Source organism: Saccoglossus kowalevskii, chromosome 4 (genome assembly GCF_978046115.1).
Source record: "Saccoglossus kowalevskii chromosome 4, keSacKowa6.1, whole genome shotgun sequence".
In the NCBI taxonomy this organism is placed as follows: Eukaryota; Metazoa; Hemichordata; class Enteropneusta; family Harrimaniidae; genus Saccoglossus; species Saccoglossus kowalevskii.
In genome coordinates this window covers 11,337,105-11,363,497 of record NC_140644.1, presented here as the reverse complement: position 1 = coordinate 11,363,497, position 26,393 = coordinate 11,337,105, and the positions used below count along the sequence as shown (strand labels likewise).

General features: G+C 35.9%; 1 protein-coding gene across 1 annotated transcript; it reads left to right on the top strand.

Moving 5' to 3' along the window:
• The first annotated feature begins 128 nt into the window (after window positions 1–128).
• On the top strand, window positions 129–24,506 carry LOC102808750 (popeye domain-containing protein 1-like). Its single transcript, XM_085498484.1, has 4 exons — window positions 129–377; window positions 18,226–18,334; window positions 21,256–21,550; window positions 22,947–24,506. Exons 1-4 carry the CDS (start codon window positions 184–186, stop codon window positions 23,015–23,017), a joined length of 669 nt encoding a protein of 222 aa, XP_085354610.1. The 5' UTR covers window positions 129–183; the 3' UTR covers window positions 23,018–24,506.
• The last annotated feature ends 1,887 nt before the right edge of the window (window positions 24,507–26,393 follow it).

Sequence of the window (26,393 nt, the reverse complement as noted above, 5' to 3'; positions counted from 1 at the left end):
CAAGTCAGTTTCGCCATTGCCTCTATTACGCCAAATACAACAGTGTTGAGGTTTGCATTTCTGTTCGCGTTTTTCTTCCTGCTCGTTTGGGCATGCACCGTTGTATGTATGCCCGATAACGTCAGTTGGAATTGTGTGTTTGTTCTGATCAGCGTCGGGCGAGTGATTCGTCTTTTATACGATATGTGGCCGGCAAAGATGAGCAAAGAGCTGAAGGAGCTGTACATCAAACGCTTTAGACCTCTACACCTAACAAGTCAACAGTTCAAGTTTTTCGTGGAACATGCTACAATAATTGAAATGAACGAAGGGGAGTACTACGCCAAAGAAGATGCTACTCCTGGTGATGAGAAATTATCAGTGTTACTGAGTGGAAGGTAGGTGGTGTCTGCTAGGTTTCTTGAAACACTTAAGTAAAAAATGAACAATGAGTTTAACATACTTAGAATATAAAAGCACTTTAGACAATTACTAGAAACGTACAAATTGCGTTTTCTAGGAATAACTGAAAAATTATCCGATCAATACCAAAACGTAATCTCGTCACCATATACCCCGATTGTATCTATAATTTGAGCATCCTCCAAGTTATTTAAACAAATAATTATTAAACATTTGATTTGATGTATGTCTAAATCCGGCACACGCCGCGTCGCGTATTTCCCCCTGAAGCAATTGAAATAATGACTGGCTGGTTTTATACTAACACATATGCTACGTCACACACGTGCGAATGTGTCAAATGATGTGCACAGACACATTTATTTTTACCAAATCATGAAAGCTACTTATGCCTTAACGTAGCATATATCATATCGTCATGACTACGACGAATAAACGAGAACACGTGGAAAGCCTAGGGCATCAATATTATACTAAGAAGTGACTGGTGTGAATGCTGCAAATATATTAAAGGCATGAGACAAGTATAGGTTGTTCATTAACACAGCAATTCGCCGTTTTAGAATTACGCCAAACATTGCGAAATAACACATAAATACACTATTTACATTTTTTTATTCAGTTATTCACATACTCTTTTAACAAAGTCTGAGGTAGATACCAAAATACTTCAAATGTTCATATTCATACTTACAATAAAGAATTCACAATATACAATTTATGTTAGCAGTACAACGTATAGACGTCATCAATACGGATGTAATCCACAATCAATCAATCAATCAATCAATCAATCAATCAATCGATCGATCGACTCATGTTGAGTTTCGGTTATGAAATATACATGTGAGTTGTCTATAAGTGATATTCAGTCGTATCTGAGCACAATGCGCCGTGGGTGTATCTGCTTAATATTCGAGAAAATGTACTAAGAAGTGATTTCCATTGCGAATACCCTCGGTACATTTTCCGTGCAGCGCTTATCTTTGTATATTATGGGATATGTAGCAAATGCTGGCCATCTGATAATCAAATGTCCTTGTATCAAAAGGAAATGTAAATTTAGTTGTATACTCGGGCAGTGAAATAAAACGTGCTTATTATAAATCGCCAAGCTGATTGGCTGAAATTCAATCACGTGTCAGTTAATAAAAGTGAGTACTAATATTGCCATACACTCTTCTCTATAGGCAACATGTAAACAAGTTTATTGAAGAACGTCGTTCTCATAGGGGAAGTATCTAGGTCAGTAATCTGAATACTGGCAAGATTTCAAGTAATTATAATAACTATATTCAATATCAGGTATTCGATCTCTCAGCTGCAGAATTATATCACGTGATGAGTCTCTTAAATGTAAAATATTTGCCACACGCCAAACTAAAATAACTTAAAAGCGGTTTCCGTAAACCCAAAAAGCTTCATCACACAATTCTGCAATTTTGTTGCCCACGCGTAAGTGATCGAAATGTGTTCCTAAAAAGAAGCGCCATATTACCACCATGTCTATTTCAGCTAGTTTACAGAAACCAAGGCTGAGCACTTCGATCGTGACTACAATTTATCACATGCTTCATGGGTTTCATGTAACAAAATAACGAGGAGTCTTTACACATTTTAAGGAGGGTACTTAAAATAATGTTTAAGTGGTATAAACATCAGTTAACACAACTCTAAAAAAACACACACACAATGCGCATGCGTACAACTACAAAATAACAGCGATACAAACGGTTACAAGGTCTTCTAGCAACCTTTGTGTTAGCAACTGCACGTTGTAGCTAGCCGGTATACATCAATACAGTGGTTATAATAAATATAAACCTTACTCTTGATTACAGTTGACAATCACCATTTATTAATTCGTGTCTTAATCAACTCTTCCCAAATGGGTATCAATATTCTGATGTGATTATTTTATCTCCATCTGACCCATTGTAACACTTCTCTGTTACGATTGATATAAATCATTCTTGAATGAATTATCGTTTATCGCTTTGAATGATCTACGAGTGTGGGTTCCCCTGTGCATTTGCCAAGCGATGCGTTCTATGTGACTTATTTTTCAATTGTATATTGCGTATATTGCGTAAATGAATTGCATGTTCTAATCAACGCGAGTCTGTTATTCTTCACCCGTTAAAGCGGGAGGGTCAGACGCGCACGCGCGGGAATTGAGTCCCAAGCTACGATAAGAACACACGCTAAAAACGCAAACTCTCATGGCAGACGCTTGTTTGTAAATAATGACACGTTATAGCCATCTGACGCATGCGCAGGTGACGACTCCCCCCGCTTTAAGCGCCAAAGTCAACTTCTGTCACCATTCACACACAAAAAACACATATAATTGTTTTCATAATTGCTCCACAATTTTGAACTGTAGCTTATAAAAATGGTCAAAATTACAATTTGTCAAAAAAAAATTTGAAAAAATAAATAAAAATAGACAAAATATTTTCCCAAAATTTTGGCGGGAATAAAAAGGCGATCAAGGGGTTATTCACGACATGGAAAATATAGTGAGTCACTATTTAATGTATATATACACAGTTATACACATTATTATGAACAAATCTAGGGCCGTACATAGATTGAATACGATGAATTACTTACCACTGAATCTCACTCGTTTCACCGTTGATATTTAACGTACACAGAGAAACATTCTTCCATCTGACACCAATACTTGCCAATCACTCTCATGACTAGGTGGTCGTAACTAAGGCGATTCTATGGGCTGGTTCCGTAAAGTTAATACAAATGTCACGCATACCGAGGGTGCAAATAGTCTCTATTGAAGCAACTGTTTCGACTGTATGTCCAGGTTGCTATGTTACATGGCACATTTGCACATCGGTATAAATAATTACGACAACACAACTGCTGTCGCGCGATTAAAACTGAAAACTGATTAGAATAACGGATTTTATCACTTCCGTTCTTTTAAATCGACTCTGCTTGTGTACAGTCAGTAGTGGTTAGCATGATATAATGTGTTATGCGATGTAAGGAGTCCCAACGTAAGGCGTTGTATTATTTATTTGTTTATTTATTAAACTAAGCAATTTCAGCGTTACTGTAGCATATAATTAGTAATGATGCGACTATATTTGTTGTTATTTCTCTCTCATGGGGTATTCGAGAAAATCATGTGTGTAATTTTTTAAGTTCGTTTATCCATGGAGGTTTATTTGACGGCTTCTCAATTTGCATATTTAACAATCAGTTCTAAATGTAAATGTAGATTCTGGGCGTACGTGTCATTTGTAATTTTGATGATATATCATATACTATTTTGCTAGTGGGCATAATTAAATAAATATGTATTTGATTATTTATAGTAGAACACTATACGGTGTGTAAAAGCAATATGATTTTAGATTTTGATAAATGATCATCCAATTTCGTATATTTCTTATATCACTGTAGATGGAGTATAAAATAAAACGCCGTCACTGTACATGATTCTACGAAGTATTTATTTATTTATGTATTTATTTAGACAAAATTGTGTTGATACATTATAAACCTATGTAGTTTATATGGCTATGAAAGTAGATGAACAAAATACGGATAATACTGTTGGCGATTATAGATTGAATGTCTTGATAAATCAGAAAATCGAAAAAGGGTGTTACAATAATCCTCTAGACTCCTAAAGGATTACAGATTTTTCAGAATGTTGTCTTGCCAGACGGCGAAAATGATACAGTATATACTATTATATACACAGTGAGGTGAATTGTTAAGTATAAGATTATATAGTTAATACATTTCCTGTATTTCGTGATTGATCAGAAACACACATATACATATATATATATATATATATATTTAAAGGTCACTGTGTAACTTCTCGGAAAAGCATGTACTTAAATTGAAAAGTAATAATGTTCAGTACTGACGTGATGAAAATTTTCACATTTTTGTGTTCAAGACGCAAGGAAATGACAGTTTAATATTCATTAAAATTATTTTAAATAATAATAATAATACTCAGATAATTCTCATATGCCGCTTTAATAAACATGTTTGCATTAATGGCGTGGCTTAAGCATCGATTTGACTACATTAGTTGATCAGTCATAATCATTTCATTTCATGATTAAAAATGTAATGACTTAAACAAACCTACCTGATTCAATACACATTCCCGCCTTCTACATTACCCACAATCTCTCTTCCGCAAACACTCAGTACACTTTATTATGTATCTGTGTTCTAATACAGGGCCTATTTGCATTTTATGGAGCAGTTTTTAAATACGACTGGTCTTTCTTAACTGTCAGTGCCCACTGTATGCGTCTATGTGTGTTTGCATTTGATGATTTATTTGTGAATAAGTGCCCATATACACGTTATTTAGTAAGAAGTATTGGTTGATCAACAAACAAGAAACTGTCATATAAACAATCTCACTGGCCGCCATTACATTACAGTTCACATCTTCGTCAAGTCGTGACCGTATAAGTCGTATAAGTTGGAAGACTGCCAGTACTTAGGTGAAGTATCAAAATAAACACCCTGATTGACTGATTCCCACATTACACAATGCATCATTATAATAAAATGATACAATAAGAGATTAAATCAAATGCTAATGAATATATCATCAACAAATGCCCGCCAGAAATTGATAGCCAATTGCAAGAAGACCAGATCAATTAGGCAATCAACTTGACATACCCACATACGTCAACCAGCGATTGAGCTATATCAAGGCAGGACTCCATTGACGTTACTAATCAATCAGCCATGTCGCTATTGGTTGACCTCTCCAGTTTTATGTACATGAACGAGACAGTGAGTTCAGTCATTTCACCCTTAGGTAGATTCTAAGGGTGTAATTCAAAATTATTCTCGGTTCATATACGATATAACGTAGGTTAGCTTGATGTTGAAATGATATAGTTCATTTCGACAACCTATTCCATTGTAAAACACCATTGACAAAGGCTTCTTTGTATGTGACATTTGTCTTTAAGTGTCTGAGAGGGGTTTCGAGTAATGATTCTTTTTTTTACCAAGCACATACTTAAGATACTGACTTTAGCGGTATCAATTATTTCCATACACTCTGGACCATTGAAGTATTTGATGCATTTATTTTCTCTGTCTTAAGTATCAGAAAATGTTTATACAGGCGGATTTCTCATTTGTTCTTTCACTCCAATTGCAACCTTCTGTGTTTCTACTACGATATTTGGCGTTCCATTCAATGACATGTTCAGAAATCAGCACTTCCAGTGTAACGCTGTACATCCAGCAATAATGTTCCTTATTTACAGATACTCGTACTGTGTTTAACGAACGTTTCTCTATACGAGTTAATTTAACTAATATATATTTATACTTGCAATTGAGATTCGGATCCGTAGTATTATATATATCAATTATAATAAATATGTTGTGCCACTGCAATAGATGTATCAGTACAGTTTGCATACATTATGTCAGCTTAACCCTGTTTGTCTTTGCATATCAATTATACCAATCGCCTTATAGAAAGCATATGACAAAGCTTGGACAACATGGCGAGAAAAAAACAGCTTTGTTGGCGCACTTCAACTATCGAACTGTTACCATGGCAACAATTCATTATACTAAGGACGACATTTCTATGGGGTCGGCGGTGTATCGACACTATGCACCAATCACGTATAGTAAGTGGACTACAAAAGGGTGTTTGGAAGACGCTGTGACGACATTGTGTGTGGCACGTTATAAAAGCATATTTACAGCTCGTTCAATTATTGTAAGAACACAAACGAGATGATATCATGACAAAATATAACACGTTAACATATCATTCAGCATTTACCCAAAGGAGCGACGTATTTGATAAATCCTACAAAATTCTTATCAGACTACGTACGACGATTTACGATCTGTGGTTAAGACATATAACTCTGAAAAAAGGTAGGTACTTATAATGACTCTCCAGGGGGGATATCATTTGCGCCAACTTTAATTAGTAAAAAATAATTATTTTCGACAATTCTCTGATCACGTGGTTTGTAAATATGAAAATGAAAGTTAATTAATAATGCATATACATTTCGTCAAGATTGTACAATCGTACATCGATGTACTGAATAACCACACACATATATATATTCCAGAACGTCTAGTGTATTCAATGATGGACAGTTAGGATAAATTTGATTGTGAATATATTCAAGTTATTGTATAGCATTCGTATTAAGCAGAGTTATGTAATATTGTAAAATCCCACCCTGTTCCATTTATATTAAATAATATGTGTATATAGCATTGCTTTCAGACGTTCTATTCAATTCATTGTAAACCTATGTTCAATCAATCCACAATATGATGTGCAAACTGAATGTATTATAATTGCATTGGTGCCTTCAACATTTAGGTCTGTATGTATGTTTGTTGCTTATCGATGAGTAATTCTCTTTTTAATATTAAGTTACCTCAACTAAATCATTTAATATGTAGAGATGTGTGACAATGATATATGGATAAATATGCCACTCTCGATTAAAATCAAATTGAAGCATAATGTCGACACTGTGGAGACAGCTGTTTAGCGTGTTATTGCTATTTATCGAATCTTCGATGAAATTTTCGTGTATGAGTTGTCGAATGGTCCACATCAAGCTATACCGTGTTATTTATTTATTTTTCATTTTATTTTATTCACTTATTTACAATTGCTTATACTATTATGTCTAATTTATACTATTTTTCAATGACTCAGGCACATTACAGTAAGCTACTTTTTATAAACTAATCTTTCCTGACTGTGCATATTTATTATTGAAGACGTATTTTGAGTTCAGATTGTGCATGGGGTTACAGTGAAGTACACACACATCGACTGAAACTCGCAATGAATAATATCATGCATCAACACAGTCTCAATAGTGTACTGAACAGAATGGCTTGAGGAATAAATTCCTGATAGCATTTCCAGTACAGTGCGCATTTGTAATGCGCATCTTGACAAGTTTGATAGCCTGCCGATCAACTCGAATTGTACAGACTAGGGGGGAGCTGCTCAAGCGAAGAGTAAACGATACCTGTGAAAGAATTTGAATCTGATCTTTACTACACGTCTGATTAATTAACTTACAAGCAATGACGACTCGTTCCTGAACCACAGCGTCGGGTCTGTTGTTGGCGCCATTACAGCGAGCAGACGACCCACTGTTATCACGTGTTATCTCTTTGTATTACAGACTCATCTTATCGCATTCGGTTACTGATATGAATTAGCCTTAACTGGTCAACAATATACAAATAATCTTATACACACCAACTCACCGAGTTCTCTTTGCTGAATGTGCCAGTACAGAAATTATCGCCCACGCAAAACGAATCAGGTTTTGAACCGTCTTTTGTTCAGATGCAAACGAAGATGGCGACAGAAGAGTACTCAACATATAACTTTGCGGTGTCAATGTCCTACCAAGATGTCAATTCTTCAAAAGAACTACCAAACGATATATTTGCCGTACAGTCGTCTGGTAACGTAACTGTTAATAACTCCATTTGTCCTGTGTGGTTGGAACCACAGCACGTACTCTTCCAAGTCGGGCATGTTAGCCTTGCCATTGCCTTCCTTACACCAAAGGCATTTGCTCAACACGCACTTTTCCTGAGATGTGTCTTCATATTCGCTTTTCTTTTCCTGTTTGTATGGGGAATAACAGTTTCATGCATGCCTGATTACTTTGGATGGAATTTCCTGTATTTTCTAATAAGCATTGGTCAACTTCTGCGCATATTTTACAACGTATGGCCTGTACAAATAGGAGCCGAACTGGAAGTTGTGTATGCCGAATTGTTTGAGCCCTTGCGTGTTACACGAAAGCAGTTCAGAAATTTCACGAAAATTGCTTCAATATATGGACTTAAAGAAGGCGAATTCTACGCCCGTGAAGATGTTACGCCCGGTGATGAACGGGTTTCGCTACTGCTGTGTGGCAGGTTTGTGAATATAGTTCGCATTTTATACTATATATATATTGTATATTTTGTGAACCAGCATGTCAGTATAAAAATTCATTGTGTGTTCCAATGTTGACCCTTCATGAGAAGTGAGCAATTATTGCATAGTGTGTAAATGTATTGCATACGTTAATTGTGCTCACCGTAAAAAAAAAACACTAACCTACATTAATAATGCACTCTAATCTCTCTCTGTCTCTTTATGTGAGTGATGCGACGTTCATTTTTACAGAAAAAAAACTATATGCACAGCATGTGAACACCATTTAAGTGGCAACATGTTTTGTACGTGCACGTACATAAGTTGAGGCATGTTGGAGGACGTTTTCGATATAAATTATAGAGCAAAGCATGATCTCTATCCATTGGCAGATAATACATTGTATATATCACGATCGGTGAGTCAATAGGTGATTTTCCGAACAATTGCGAGATCTCGCGAGATGCATGAAAGACGCGCGTCGAACGTCTGCCGCAAAAATCGAACGATTTGATTTTGAACTAGAATTTCTTTATTTCGCAGCTTACATTGACCGGCCGATCTTCGACAGAGGAATATTGCTTCCGAATACCCTCACTTAATCGAAATTGCCTATCATCAAATGTGGACAGCACATTATTAAGCATGGAAATGTCCCCGAAATACTTTCGCGTTTGTCGAATCCCACGCGATGTTTGACGCGACTACGACGCTATGACCTTTGTTTGTCTTGTTTTTACGTTTGATTTCACGCATAACGCGTGATTCTCGCAGTGTACGGAAAATGGTCTATTCACAACTGTATAAAAGAATTTGCGATATACTAGCTTATACATTATACATGTATTAGTCTTTGAATTGCGGCTGTTGTGAGGCATTACCACGGCCCGACGACAGTTATCAGCACGACTACCGGATTATATGGTACGATTGAATTACAAGCACACATTCCCCCATGGATACTTTCTTACATGCATTGTGTGTAGTCGATACATATGATAGTGAGCCAACATACTTCAAGCGCCTTGGGAATAATTCAATACATGCTGCCTAGCTATAGGTGATTATTCGCTTGCAATGAATGAAATATGGGCACCACTAAGGTCAACAACTGCGTAAGAACGACAATATACTTAAATTTAAAGCACACTGTCTTTACAGTCTTCTCCAACTGTAAAAAACTGTCTGTGTACGAAGAATTATTTATTAATGACCTGATTGATAAGGGGTCTGTTCTAGTAATGCCTTAGTGTAACGCATATTACATTGTATACCGTTTTACCATTACCAAATATTCTAATAATAATATTTCCCAAATCAATGGTAAGATGCATCACATGGGAGTTAATATTACCTACATGCATTCTTCATCAACACACATACACACAGGTTTGTATTATTGATTGAGGATATAACATAGTGTTATCATTTAGTTCAAAATCTAACTGAACACAGTAAATATCATTACTGTCAACACACATAATTAAATCTAACATTAGTAATGATGTCATTTAATATACCACGTGTGAAACTAGTAAACCTATTTGGAAAATCACATCAGTTGCGATTCAGCAGACAAATCAAATCTGTGGTGATACGAGGCTACCGCAATGTGAGCGAGTGGAATTGACAACTAATTATATAATCTAATATAATATAACATGCCCTGTATATTCATTTCAGAGCGTATATTATAGAGAAATGTTTTCGACACATGCGTATAAAAGTGTCATCTGGAAAACTGTTATACAGGGGCAGGTCAAAGCGTCATATTTTTCTAAAGGTCAAGTTGTGGTGATCAAGATAATTGATTGGCGGTCACTTCAATAAAATGAAAACGAAAAGTACATTACGTGCCTCTTGTGTAGCGGGTGGTTTGCGATTGGATTCTATTGTGTACAATGACGATGGTACTCTTTTACGGTACTTTATAGTCTAATGTACACTATAAATATGTTCGTGTATAGAGTTTTACCAACTGTACTAAAAAGCGATGTGATTGTCGTCTTCATTTTCGCGTTATTATTTTAATACGAAGTCGTTGCACCTGTTACCCCCACCCGAGTACATGCCAGGAGCTGTGCTTGTGATCGTGATGAATGACAATAATGAAACATATAAACACATAATGACTAAATGAATCCTTAGTGCAGTTCTTATGAGTGAATCTCATTTCCCATAAATAGCTGATATACAATATAGTTGCGGTATAATTGTATGGGATAAACATCTCCACAAGGTTGCTCAGTAATGTTTACATAATCCCTTTTGCAATTTGTATTTTCTAAGCCGTTGCTCTAAGTTATTTTTCGTTGGAATACGTGAGATTATTATTACAGCATTGTTGGCAGAGACAACAAGATGATTGAATTACAAACCAGCGGTCTCCAAGGTCGTGTACATATCATGTACGTGTGTTACATGTAAGATTATTCCCCATGCAATACATACAACATATATATAGCACCTCGCAAACCTCGCCAGCGCTGTCAGAGATGGCAAGCTTCCAACTAATCGCAAGGCGCAATCACATCATCGAAAAACATGGGTGGACTGATCGGTATATAATGATGTGTTAATCACGTGACATGCTTATCGATAAAAGTAAATACCTTTTTTTTTAAATAACCAGTAGGTAATTCTAAATTGAAATGATGTCATGAATAAAACGTTAGTGGGATTATTGTGAACCCTGGTGTAATCTCAATTATAATGTACATTACATGCATGCAGATGTCTTATCATTTGCATACATAGTGTTACAATATGAATGCAATAAATTACATAAATGATTAATTAGTTAGCATACTGTCGGGACATGCACTTATACGATCGTTTTCCAATTTTTTTAAAGGGTGGTGGTCGTCGCGCCGCATCCTGTTCGATATGGGACTTATAGCGACGTATACGCGTTCAAAATACAGCCACAGTTTGTTAATACATGAAATTCGAACACTCGCCATTTAAGGTTATGAAAAATAATGTCGAACCGTATTTGTTGACTTGTATTTTGTCAACTAACTGTTTTGATCCAATGAACTTAACATTTCCACGACTGGAGAAGTTTCAATTCAAATCTTTCCAAGGGAATGTTGACTGTGTCTGACCCATCTCAGAGAATGTTCAGTTCTACCCTTGAGTTCGATAGGATGACGTCAATAATACAAATGTAACATAATTGTAATATGACAAATTGACATTTTTTAATCGGATTGAACATAGATTCGATTGAATTTTCCTGATTTTATTTTTTATTTCAGTTTTCCACAAATGTAACTTGCCGTCTATCACATACTAAAATTGGTTTAGTATTCGGTTTATCATCTCTAAACATTTTCTTCGGCTTTATTAATGTGCCTTAATCTCAAGGTTCAAGCTGAGACCATTCATTACATAATCTAGTGCAGGTAGTTTTATTTATTACCTTACAGTAATATAGTACATGTGCTTTCAATTAATTTGAACGTACATATTATGATAAACGTGACCCTTGACCCGTCCCCTGTATCATTTCCACTTTTTTGGTTTAATTATAAACTGATCCAGTGTCTTTATTTTCCAAATTGGTCGAATAAACATTGGAACCGTACACTCTAAGCAATAACTTCAGCTACAGATTTGGCACTTAGGTGTCTAATGGAGTAATGTGACGATCTATTTTGCCTTGATGTTAACTATGCAGAATGCTGAAGTAGAAGGCAGAATAATTCAAAGATATCCCGCCTAATAGATAAATTTACTGTCAGAGAGAAGAACAAATAAGGAAGAAAGGAAATTGTAGCTAACAACAATAACTAACAGCACATGTACTGTGCGATGTTACTTAGCATAATTTATAATTATGTCGCCTTGTAAGAATAAAATAATCACCATAATATACTGAGCTCTACAGTGACTAAAAACATTAAGTATTGTAACTCTATCTTGGCAATTTTCTAGATTCTGAATAAACAGAAAGTTGCCCCAAAAGCGATTAACACCAACTAGCCTAATTTATGCAAAGGCTGATAACTTCAAAGAAAATGTCCCTGGTTTATTTCCTTCATAAGGTATAAACAGAGTATCGCTCGATATATTGAAATTGGCGATAAAACAAACGATTGGCAAATAAACCACTTGTACAAAACAACTTACATGTACACCACAATATGTGGTCAAATAAATGGGTGAATGATATAGACCATATGGCATACAGCCTCTAAGTGATCTCGGGTGTTTCATTTATCCTCTGCAGGTATTTACTTTAGGTAATTTCAATATAGTCATGATTGTATTTGTAAGACCACATCTGGAATGTATGATTAATGAACCAACTATGTTTTGATAACAAACAATCACAATCTTGGCTCGCTCTGATCACTGCTGGGGATTATTCGTATGTAAAATCTCCTCGGATAGACTTCTAAATATATTAATTGTCTATGAGGTCATTTTCTAACCAATCACAGTTTTATATCACAAAGCTATCGTCACTATCAGAACATAACTATTGTTATGGCATTTTTCTAGTAATCAACAATGAGCCGGCAATAAACACAGTTTATCCCGGGAATGTGGACTATGTCTCAGTAGAATTAGAAATATCAATATACGCAAACCATATCTTTATTCATACTCAAGAACATAAACTAAACGACTAGGAAACAATTTTTGATGGTATTTTTCTATTAATCAACAATAAGTCGGCAATGTTTACAGTTTATCCCGGGAATGTAGACTATGTCTCAATAAAATTAGAAGCAACAACAAACGCAAGCGATATCTTTATCCATGCTCAAGAACGTAAATCACACCGCCAAAAATCAAGTTACACCGCCACAATTGACAAAATATCACATAAACAAAACAAACGATGTACACCATAATACATGGTAGATCAGGGCAGCGAAGCATGTGCAAACACAATACGTTGGTCTATCTATCTTACTTGCATAATTATCATGCATATGCAAGGTTGTTTTATACTTTATACTTATATGTTATTCTAGATAATAACTATTGTGAGATATTGGCTTCCTTATCTAAGGTCAACTTCGAGTATTATTTCTGAGAAGGATTCTTGTTGTTGTACATATGTGTATTGATGGGAATTCTAATAAAAGATATCAAACAGGGTTTCAAATTCGTGATGTTAAAAACGTGATTAACTGCGTCGTATTTTCAAGTGATTTATAACGTAAAGTACGTCTCGTCTTAGGCCCAGCATAGTAGATGCATATTAATTGTGGTATGTAGTTCCATGCACAAAGAACAATTGCAGCTGCATAGAAAAATATTCATGTGTTTCTTAGACACATCTAATACAAGATATATATTTATTTTTTTGGAATGACATCATACAATTTGTGTGCTATAATAAAGTGTGGTCAAGGGGATATTGAGATTGGTAGTTAATCTACATTAAATTCGTTCATCGGTGTTGGTGTGTTCACGAAAACACGAGGTATATTACTTTGTGCTTTGTTGTTTTGAACATCAGTAATGCGTGGAATCCGTCACAGCTGTCCACGATGCACAAATATCAACGTATATAAAGTGACTTTACAGATGTTGGCAATCGAATCTACTCCCAGTGAGATACTCTCCGTACTAGGGCTGTCACTGATTACATTTTGTATCCTGATTTGCGAAAACTTGGGGACTCCTCAGTAATTCTATTTCCGTTTTGCTAATTTTTTTTAATCAGTTGTATATTGTGTTGAAATATTCTTTTTGAGGGTCTTCCACGATGTATTAGGGAGTAATACTACGGTCAGTATCCGTTCTAAATATCATGAATACATAACAATGGAAACTTTTCTGTTTTAACATCCTCTTTTGGTGAAAATGTAGAATTTGTCTCTTCATTTTTTTTTCAAAATTTACACCCAAAACACCCGTATTTCATACAACATTTAAAAGCTAGAACATGAGTCTTATTCATACATTGTGGGACTGACTCTCCCTGGGAATTGAACACACAATATCCAATATACGATTTGCTGGTTTAAAGTACGCGTGATGAGTTGTTCTAGAATATCATTAGATTACAGGCTCGGTCGCTGTTCGTTCACGACTCATATTAACGTCAGCAGCTGAAGCATATCTACATTTGTAGATACCGACTGTACGTATTTCAGGAATTCGCGCTTTTATGTCGAACTTTAACCTGCAAGAAATAGTGTTGTAGCACCAAATGAATACATAAATTGACCTTATTAAATAAAACAGCTGCAAACGAGGACGAAAAATGACGAATAATTTATGACGTACTAAAACTAGATTAACAAGTGATACAAAAAACAGCAAAACAGTTTATTTTAACGTATTGATTGATTAGATATTCTACTTTCCAATTGTGAGTTGAGAACATTGAGATATCGCGCGATGAAATTAACCATTTCATTTTTGAGCAGTCAGGTGTTCATAAGACTCAACATTTGAATACACTTAACAATCACTGAACTTGTACTGACCCTGGAACATCACTTGACGGGCCATTTATTGCAGTGTAATAGAGCAAAACGACAACGATTAACATTTTAGATATACACTGAATGATTACTCCACTCGACTATAACGAGTTTATTTAGTTTCAGTCTCATGTTTCGGTACGAGCACGTAATCCTACATTGTTAAGCTGGTAAAATGTGCCAGTTTATCTAAAACCAAAAGACAGTATAAAACGTACATTGTAATTTATTAATGATATTGAATGTTATGTAGTTGCCCATATGAGGCGAGGTTACCTTGTGTCGAACAGGTTGTGTCATTCCGGATTAATGTCTACACTTTTCATTAATATCAAGTCGGCTAATTGACATTCAACTATTTCAAATATAATTGCACAAGAACACAGATGGTGAAAACAGATTTCCGGCCATCATGATTTGCCATTATATATTTTTAGACTGCAACTGCTGGTAAATTTCAGTTACTTGCAACAATCAAATATAAATTAGGCAACTGGATCAAAACATTCTTTGATAATCGATGCACCAATATCATTAATTGAAGGTATAAGAGACTGGTGAAATGTAACTGCTATACACGCTGACGGCAATCGGAAGTGATCGGAATATTACCTGCGATGCACTTTCCTTTTACAGAGGATTTGAAGAATGCTCTGCGCGTGCGTATATGTTTTACCTTGCCCTCAATGATAAATGATGTTCGCAAGGTATGCCGGTTTTCATCATAGACGTTTTCTCTTATCTACATGACTCAGTAGTTTTTAATGTCCAATATCTCTCAAACGTGCTTATAATATCAATCAATAAACAATCTCGACCAAGTTTTAGCGAGACTCACACATATGTCTGTTGCATAAAAATGCTCATTTAACATTATCAGGTTGTATTGCACTGATATAGATATTTTCGACTTCCGGTTTAAATACTTCCAGTGAATATGATGAAGTGTTTTTTCCCTAAAAGTCACATATAATTCTTAGCATGAGTGAAATCAGATTAGAATATTTTTGATTTCTTGAATTGTGTTCAATAAAATGTCGGACGGTTTAAAAGTCAATATTTTTTGCGATGTGACATTCATGTTTTTCATATTGGTGATTTCGACGGCCATCTTTGATTTCTCCCGAAATAGTACCAACGTGGTCTGTTCTTTGAGCTGGTGCAGAAAGTTCACTTCTAATGACCTCACGAAAATACATTGAATTACTTGTCAATAACTAGGGATTATATTACTGTCCTTGTAACGTATGTACATTTATATTACCTATCTTCATCTGGGTTATGTTGATTCAAAACAAGCATGGGTGTATTTTGTACTAACAATAACATCACATGTATGGTAACTTTCAAATATTCGTACTTGTCTCAATACCTTCCATTCTCGAAGTATAATAATATGTATTTCAAAACCAACAAACAAACAAATAAACAAACAAACAAACAAAAACAAACAAACAAACAAACAAACAAACAAACAAACAAACAAATAAATAAATAAATAAATAAATAAATAAATAAATAAATAAATAAATAAATAAATAAATAAATAAATAAATAAATAAATAAATAAATGAATGAATGAATGAATGAATGAATGAATGAATGAATGAATGAATGAATAAATAAATAAATAAATAAATAAATAAATAAATAAATAAATAAATAAATAAATAAATAAATAAATAAATAAATAAATAAATAAATAAATAAATAAATAAATTCTATTACAAAATTATACTGAAAAAATAATTCACAACTAACATGAAATATATGATATACAATCCAGGAGCACAGGGAAATATGTTTTCTCAGAACAAATGCTATTTATTCTTAGGGTGTGAGCATATAAATCTCCGGCGACATGTGATGTTTGCAATTTGCGTCACAGCAACGAACCCAATTATGAGTGTCCGCTGCCCACACGGCTAGTCCACGGGACTCCATAGCCCATGTTTTAATACGGTGATTACGAACATTTGAGATTAATCATTAAAATCTGAACGCCGTGGGGACGAATTACATAGATAATATGTACTTTAACAACGCGACCACTGGGTGTGCAGGTTACTATGCATTATACACATGTGTCAGTACATTGCTGCCAATTTAAAAACAGGCATAGTCACGGTGGTATAGTACAAAACTTAAAAAAAACGCTAACTGCAACATGTCACACCACATCCAGATTGGGGGGGGGGGGCAATTTTACGCATAGAATGGCGTCACTTCTTGTGGTCACATATGGCACCCGACATTATATCACTTTGAATCGCATGCTAGCAAGGTACTCTACATGTCTACATAATAATTCATGTCGAGAAATTCAAATCCCCGGCATATGTAATTGAATAGCACGGGTGAATACCTCCATACACCGGAGAAGGTGGAATATTGTTGCAAAATTGAAGACATGCGAGAAAAGTGAAACTGGATCATCTTTCCTGTAGAGACGTCGACCGTTGATAAACTGATATATTCAGTATTTGCCAATGATAATCCGGAGAATGTTTCTGTCATGATATTAAAATATTGATATATTGCCAAGCTACCGAAAACGTGTTCCAATTGTGTGTGAACCAGCCTCAACATTCATATTCTGTCTTTTAAACGGTATCCTCGGGGGGGGGACATCCGGGCATTTTCACCGCCTGGCAACCAGCGGCGGTGAAAACAAAGGCCCAAAACTCGCAGAAAACGGTACTTTGGGGTGATTGTTGAGACTCCTCTGAACAGTGCAACAAGATTAGCCCTACGTGTGTAACATATATAAATTTGATTGTTCGGGATTACTTCAAAGTTGAGTTTGTATTGTTTTCTCGAATTTTCACCGGCTCGACCGGCGTTCCACAGCAGCGCGCACAGAGCCCATAGAAATGCATGGTACAGTGGTGCGCGTCTTAGCAACGTGGAACGTCTGTGACGTAGCTCCGCCCCCGAGTATAACTGCTCTATCTATAAACAATTAATGGCCGACTTTTCCCAACTGTACATCGGATTATTTGAGCTCGTAATCAGAGAAAGGTAATGGCCATTCCTTCTGAACACCGTATTAGTATTACACAGTTATCAATTCACAAACACATGGACAATACAGTAACTAGTAGTATCTGAACTAAATGCATCGCAAGCAAATCATAATATGTAAAAGAAAATTGACAGTTTTGACGTCATCTCTTTATATATTTAACGGTGACATTTTGCGATGGTAGATTAGTAAACATGTTACGCCTCTACTAGGAAATCTAGGACTTAGGTCACGCGGGGTCAGGATTGATCGATTGGAAGGCAGTAGATTGTTATATACTTCAATTAATCCGCTTTTAAAACAGCCCCAGTAAGTTAATCTACGAACAAATCAGTCACGATAATTGCTTATGTCATTCTCTACTGTTATCCTCTTGTTTTTAGAATGATCACAACATGTGAGGGCATACCTCTTCATCAAGTACATGCGACTGAATTCTTGGATTCCCCGGAATGGATATCAATCAGCCATGGCTCGGGTGATGCGTTCCTCGTGAGTATTTATTTATTAATTCATCCAATTGATTAACTAATCATTTATTTAGTTTATTCAGAGTGGTGACCTTATCTGTGACAGGTGAGTGTGATTCAAACTATGGTGACGGAACCACTGTGGGATAATTACATAACACCATTTATGATATATGTTAAATGATTGTAAGCTCGTAGTAGCTGCTAACGGTTTCTGTGAGTAATGACCTTGTTAATGGGAAGCCCGGTGGCAGGAGGGGAAAATGTGACGTGTAGATAGGCGATTGGGTACCGTACCCGAGTGTCGAGTTTTGTTATTATTTAACATAAAACGTCGGTGGCGTTGAGTATTATATGTTGTTGGTTTTTATATCATCACCATTCTTACAAATAACCGAGTATTTCCGTGAGATGCTTCCGATTGAGTTTCCAGTATTGGGGCGGCATCATATCTGACTCGCGATATTCTGTTCTTTTGAGTGATTCAGATATGGCCTTATTACTACGTAAAAAAATCATTCAAGACCGTTTCTCCATTATACATGCATATCAATATATATTAAACGCTACACCGACTGAAGCTAGATTAGTTGAAGACTTTCAATACAATACATAATATAGGCATTGTATATTTAACACAATTACACCTCGCTCGATATATTGAAATTGGCGATAAAAAATTTATCTCATATATCATGGTAATTCAGTTTAATAAGCAGGGTAATAATGTTTGATATTTTTACACTGTATAATAACAAGCAAAGTAATCCTATTGTTCAATGTAACAGAATGAACGTTTGACATTATGGCTGACCACAGTCTTCGAATACTTCCAAGCCTCGATACATTGGGGGAGAAGGGCTTTACAAAATATTTCTCAACTGGTCATTAGAAATTACGCTAATTCGAATGGCTCTGGCTTTTTCAGATTTTAAGCAAACTGTATGTGTGTTCTGAGCGAAGCACTATTCCTAATTCTCCCTATTTGTATAAAGACCACCGATTGAATTTACTCTAGTTTCGTTTCCAATGCACTCCAAAAAACGTAAGAAAAATTGCGCCGATATTGGTTTTAAACTGACGGTAATCGACGTTCATGACCGTTTATGCAAATGAGACAATTCTCTGTTGAGTCTAAAATACACGCTCAAAATTGGTTACGTGCGATATTAAACGGGATATCAAATTCGTAAACCTACAATATTAAATTTATTAAGCGCGCGCGATAATTGTCACTTACTTCTCGCAAAAGGTTTGGAACAATTGAACATTTCGGCGCACGTTTAATAACATTCATATGCATCATCATTCACATGATACTATCGACACAACAGAAGTATTCCCTTCATTTAAAAAAAAAAAAAAATTAAAAATTTCAATGGCAGTTCTCGTTTCAGTATGAACTGTGAAACTTATAAATGTTTATGAATGAAGAGAATGGGTTTGTTGTGTCAGTTAGTATCGTATGTTTTTTTCCAATAGTAGTTTCGCCGTCGCTCACTGTAAAATGTAAAACTAACACTAATATAAAACTCGTTAAATTAATTGGTTGCATCAAATCGTAAAGATTTCTTCATGCTATGCTAAATTATTGCATTTTATGGAAAGTGCTTTAACGCTCCACGTTTACTCATTTCGATGTGATTAAACAATGACATTTGCTAAACACTTAGTGTCGATAGTTAGTTTTACTCAAAACAAACTTCGCATGATTGTCTGTCATAATATATAGTGGCTACGTGTCGAAGGTGAATAGAACACATTATATAATATGTCCGTGTGTCGTCCATTTTGGCAACATTACGGGGCGGGGGGTGTAAACATTGAAACACTACAGTCGTCACAATGCGGTTGCATAATACATCCATCGTATCACTCGTGAAAAGAACTATCGTACTCCACACACGTCAAGCCGAGTCTATGACGTGTTGTCATGTTATTGTCCATGCAGAAATTATCATGTCAATAAACATGTACCTTGGTTGATCTCTATTAACTGCACAGAATTTAAAGGGTAATGTGACATTATCATTTCGTATAAATACGATTCTGAAAAATTCGTATTGATTGTTATCCCCTCCGAACCAAATATAGACAACATTGACGGGGAAAGTAAGGTGGGTGTTTCCTTAGTAACCAAAACCGTGTCCACAGCAACGGCATATATAACAGCGCGTTTAATAGTTATGTATGCCTTATCCGACATATAGTTTATTATATATTGCTTATTTCAACCATTAACTTTTTATAGCAACTCAATATCGTTCTGTGTCGTTTTATTTTCTGAGTTGTTGATCGATTATGATAATTGCTAGGTTTACGGCAGCTTTTTATCGGAGCCGAAGTATAGTTCCTCCTAACAGGAGATTACTAGTATCTCTTGTGCGTTTGGACGCTTGTGGTCGAACGTGGTTCGAAATTCGGCTCGCATCGTTTAGAGCCAAGTTTGAATAGAACCCTTGCCTTTGGTTCTCGTATACACAGTCGTACACGCAAATGCCTGTGATAAAATACTCGACACTTCATGGCCGTATTTCTCAGTGGATTCGATGACAAAATTAAAAATAAAATAAAACTATTTAGTGAGAGTACAACGCATATTGATTCCATCTATATGTATAATATGGAAGGTGCCATACATTTCTCGGCACAGATTGAATCGTATCGCTCAGTACCCGATCATTGTGATAAACGTTAAAATGTATTGATTTTTAGTGTGTTCGAATTTTGGCGTTCATTTCAGCTTCCTTGCATTGCATGATGGATTCACAAAGATTCGCTTCTGTTACGAATTAGTGAAAGCCGCAGTAATTCGAAATAAGGGCGATTCCATGCGAATCAGTAACTATTCAGACCCTCAGATAATTCACAAAGAACCCCGCGAGCCCAATGAACTTTAGCAATAATCCCAGAATGCAACTCTAACAGGTTTCCTTTTTTTAGGTTTCAATCCGGGCGTTGTCCAACTGCCGCTTTTTAACATGGCCTCGACACCAGCTCACGCGTTATTTATCAAAGAACCAATTCCTCAAAGCCGTGTTAGAAAACGTTATTGGTAAAGACGTTTCCTCCAAAATGCAAGTGGTGAAAGAGCAGATTTTGCTACAAGGAATGCACAGACACATAGATCTAGCTGAGAGCAAAGAGAAGTTACATTCTGGTGGTTACCATAGCATTACTTCAGAACTGTCTATTATCGAAGAAGCAATACCGTCAGCACATGACGTCAGCAAAGCAGGTATACTATATTCGCCGGTTTATATATTGTAAACCTTATTTCAAAATAGAGGAATGACGTCGATATGAGTTAGCTCATTATCATCTCATGCATATTCATATTATTGGTTGACGTGTACAAATAAATAGGTAAACAAAAACTAGATTGAAGATGGGCGTACTTTCTAACTGTTGGGGTGTGAAAACGATTTTATCTTAAAGTTACACTATAAGACGAGACTTTTATATTTTTGTGTTTGCACTATTAGTATAGGGGATTCAATTTGTGGCCATCAGTTCACAGGATAAACTGAGTTGATTGCGCCAAGTCACGTGTAAGTTGCAAGCGACTCGATTTATCGTGTAAGCCAGCAGCAGCCATATATAAACGAAAAAACGAAAAAAATAAAAGATTCATGGTAAACCATTGTATCATTTGTACATTAACAATTTAATGCATATCACGTGACATCGAAAGGACCATTCCAATGAGTGTATTTGAAAAGAATCTTCTTTGGTTGTCGGAGACCTGCTGTGGTTGATGCTTGGGCATCAAACCCCAGCCACCGCTCCACACGTTGCACTGTGACGAAACCCAAATTAAAAGTGCAGGGTATGATTTACAACAGCGTTTCTTATGTTTCTTGTGAGTACATCTGTGGACTCGGAGATTTACCGGGAATAAACGTACAGCTAGTAGGTCACTTGTCCAAAGTAGGAAAATAATGCCACATATGAAAAGGCGTTCGCGTCCGAATGTTGCCAAACCATCAGGGCTTTCTTTTTATTTGCTCATCGAATTTCATTTTCTAACGTTTTTTTAATTGTGTTCCTTAAACATTTCCCGTTCTCACTATCAAATAGTCACATAACACAGTACAAAGAACCCAAAATTACTGCTCCAACATTCGTGTAAATAAACAATGTTTATTAAACCCACATCGAGCACGACACGGTGCACTGGGCCGCTTTCAAAGTGTCATATTTGTGTCCAACTTTAAAGGGCGGTAGTCGCCGCGCTGTGTATGTGCGACTTTTGTGTTGATAAACATTGATTTTCCCATAATCCAATGCGCTCTTCTAATGAAAATCACAAATACATGAGGTTCGACCTTTGATACCTTCTAAACACCTAATAAAATACCTATTTAAAGCTTGGTAACGTCTCAGTTTGTACTTGTTGATCTATCTGCGCAACAGTTAAAGTCGCCATCTTTGTTTATATGAGACTCATATATCTCGCGCATGTGTGGCGCGACGATTACCGCTCTTTAACACTTTCTGGTCTAAACTACTACGTAACTTCTAATTGTTGTACGGGGTATATACTACTACGTCGATCGAGCAAGTTGTATCAGGTGTTAGTGTGGTTGTCATCGTACATGACAGGTAATGATCACATTTCTTCTACTTTCCAGATCACTCCAATCATGAAGAAGACAGAGAATCATCGAGAAGTCAAGAGCCGTCGGTTGAGAGTAACCTGTAAACTTGATGTCATTAAAATGTCAACGCTTGATCGAGTGATAAAATTCCTTTGTGCGTCGTATTATTGATTAATGATAATACGTTTGTTATCTTTAACTTCCACTTTAAGTGGTCCGCGGCCTAGAATCTATGCGGCGTTCTGCTCGCCATACGTCACTCCATTTACGCCTAACTACAATGCTGGCGATATCTCATTACGCATTCATATTCATGTCAAGACACGCGCCAGGGGAGATCGTCAGCGCCTAATATAGATATATTGTATTGCACAGTGAAATGCACGCGCGGGAATTCCCCACAATCATACGATCTCAATGTGATTTTTTTGTTATTCAACCAATCAAACTTGCTGTCGGGAGCTGGCCGCCATGAGATTTTACTAGCATCGTGCCTAGGCGATAGTAGAGTAACCTGGATTCTGTTAATAACAACTTTTGACTAGACACTTCCGGGCCAAATTTAATACACAGGTTATTTTATATATGACATTTTTTTTATATATTCTTGGGTGTAATAAGTGTGTTCGTTTTCAGTCTTTCTAAGTTATGTTACTTATTGTGAGTACGATTATGATCCGTTTTCATTATAAATTGCGTACATATGTGTGAACCTGGAAATATTGTATTGTTTTGTTGTAGCGGTTTTATCGTGCCGACCAACTGACATGTTCAGCGTTCCACTTCAATCACGTGATGAATGGGCGAGATTTGACTCGGACTATATTGAAATTGAAATTGTAAGCAGTTTGAAAATTGTTGCTCCGAAATTTAACAAAGTTAATGAGTTAAAAACAAAACTTCCCCTCCTGTTAAACTGTTTGCTTTTGATAGCCAGGAGGTTTATTTATATTTGCAGATGTCAGGGTAACAAACCAAAATTTGAGGAATTTAAAGACTTCGTGCAGAGGGTACAGAAAACTGAGTACTTGATTGCAAACAGAAAAGGTAAATTGGGAAAACATTTAAAAAAATGGGGAAAATTTATGAAAATTGTAGCAACGACCTAGCATATCAGCATGAATTCCTGAAAAATTGTAATATTTTTGTGAAGACTTTTTACTTGTTTGTTGTGCAATGTAATTTTTTGGTACACATACATTTAACTATGTAAAGTGCTTATGTAAATTGACTCAATAAAAATGTTTTAAATACAAAAAAAAAAAAAAAAAAGTTATGTATCAGCGCTAAGTAATATCATTGAAATTTGATTAACTTAATATACATATGAAATAGCAATGTTAGTATTTGCACAATCAGATTTTATGATAGATCGAAATGCTCATAGTAAAGCAAGTCTATTTTTAGCAAGTGTTTCAGCTTTGTGATTCTGATTTTTTTTTGTAGATTTTGTCAGTTTTTTTTTTTTTGCTGTCATATATTCATATGGTTGCCTAATTTAGCATGTAAATGTTAATCACCACGTCCGGTTATATTCTTTTAAATCTGATTTGTAAATTAAACTAGTTGACGATTGTCACTTTGTAACACTGATGGGTGTCGACTAATGAATCGAGAAGTATTCAGAGCAACCGGTGATTTTTTTCTTGAATGTGCTGACATTTCCCCCGCAAAATCGTGCATGCATTATTTTACTCTAGCTGTCAAGTTTTAAAATTATTTAAAAAAAAAATCTTTCACCTCGAGATTTCAAATGGTCAACCCCTTTAATAAAAAAAAAAAAACATTTGCAGATAAGAAAATGCAGACACGCGAGTTATACATTCTTATCTTAAAAATAACCATTAAAGTTCTCCTCTAGCGCGATTGCAATCTGTCACGCTTTATTGCATTCCTGACACATTATAGTCTTTCGAAAATGTACGACTTATGGGATAGCTCTCCATATACGCTCGATTTTTGTTACGTCACGTTAGGTAGTCAATTCGGACACCTTAGGATAACAATCTTGAATTGTGATCCGAAGCATACAGATGTACAATGTGTTGCTCTAGTGGATTATTTTTTAAAGCGGGGGAGTCGTCACCAAAGCATGCGTCGGGTGGCCATAGCGTGTCATTGTTTACAAACAAGCGTCTACACATGAGCCTTTGCGTTTTTTTGCGAGTGTTGTTATCGTGGGTTGTGACTCAATTCCCGCGCGTGCGCAAGTGACGATCCTCCCGCTTTAATGAATCAGATAAAGTATTTCTCATTAGCGGAACATATTCACAGTATTCACAGTATCAAGTACGTCACGTCACGAATATATAATATCGACACGAAGAACGTATGGAAAATTCAATGTGATAAAAATTGGATGACGTATTCAAGTGTAGGCAGTTCGTTCGTCCAAGAATCCGAAATAGGCACTATATATAAACAGTGATTATAGAGTCCTGGATTTGTTTTTGAAATTTAGCACCATGTTACTAAACGTGTAATTTAAGATATTTGACGTAGTTCAGATTCAGTATGGCCATTTATTTTCAATCCGTTAACTTAAATCGGGAGGGTGGTCACTTGCGCACGCGCGGGAATTGAGTCCCAAGCGATCGATGATAACAATACACACCAAGAACGCAAAGGTTCATGAGTAGACGCTTGTTTGTAAACAATGACACGCTATGGCCAACTGACGCATGCTCAGGTGACGACACCCCGCTTTAAATATGCGTCAAAACTAACTCGATGCCTGCCGCCCGTGTCATTATACAAAAAAAAAAGAACTAATAACAAATTGATAAATATGTTCAGTATAATCTCTTATAGGTTGTATAAAATGAAGGTAACTGTGCGTACTACGTGTATACAAGTGTAAATAACCGTACATAACAAAAAACGATATCAAACGCCCGAACAGTAATCCTATCCAGAACCACAGGTGTTGAGGGACTGTGCCAGAACATAGTCACTCACTCAGCGCAGCAGACGCGTCGTGTGCTCTCTTCGAAAAATCACGTGACGGCCACTAGTAGCGTTAACGGATGCTTTTTCAGATGACTGCACCCTTTACTCAAATTGTAGATACATTATAAAAGGTAGCGAGCTTTGTTATTTTTTTTAATTACATTATTCATCTGTTACCGAGCCGAGGTAAAGCAATGTTTGGATAAAAAATACGGTTAATGTAAAATAAATGCATTCCATCAATCCGAGTGTCGGCTTTCAAACAATGAAATTTGATTCGGAACTGCTTAGTCTCTCATTTTAGGCTAAATAAAAATATCTAGGTTAGTTTGTCATCTTGGTGCGAAATTTGCGTCAATATCATGTTAGCGCACACAATCGAAATATTTAATGGATATAATATTGTGGATTTTGCGTTGCATGGATATTCAGTTGTTTTGCATTCACTGGTTTGTAAATAAAACGATTAATTCGTTTAGTGTTACCCGGATGCGCCGCGGTGGAGAATATTTTTGAACCAACTCGATGTCT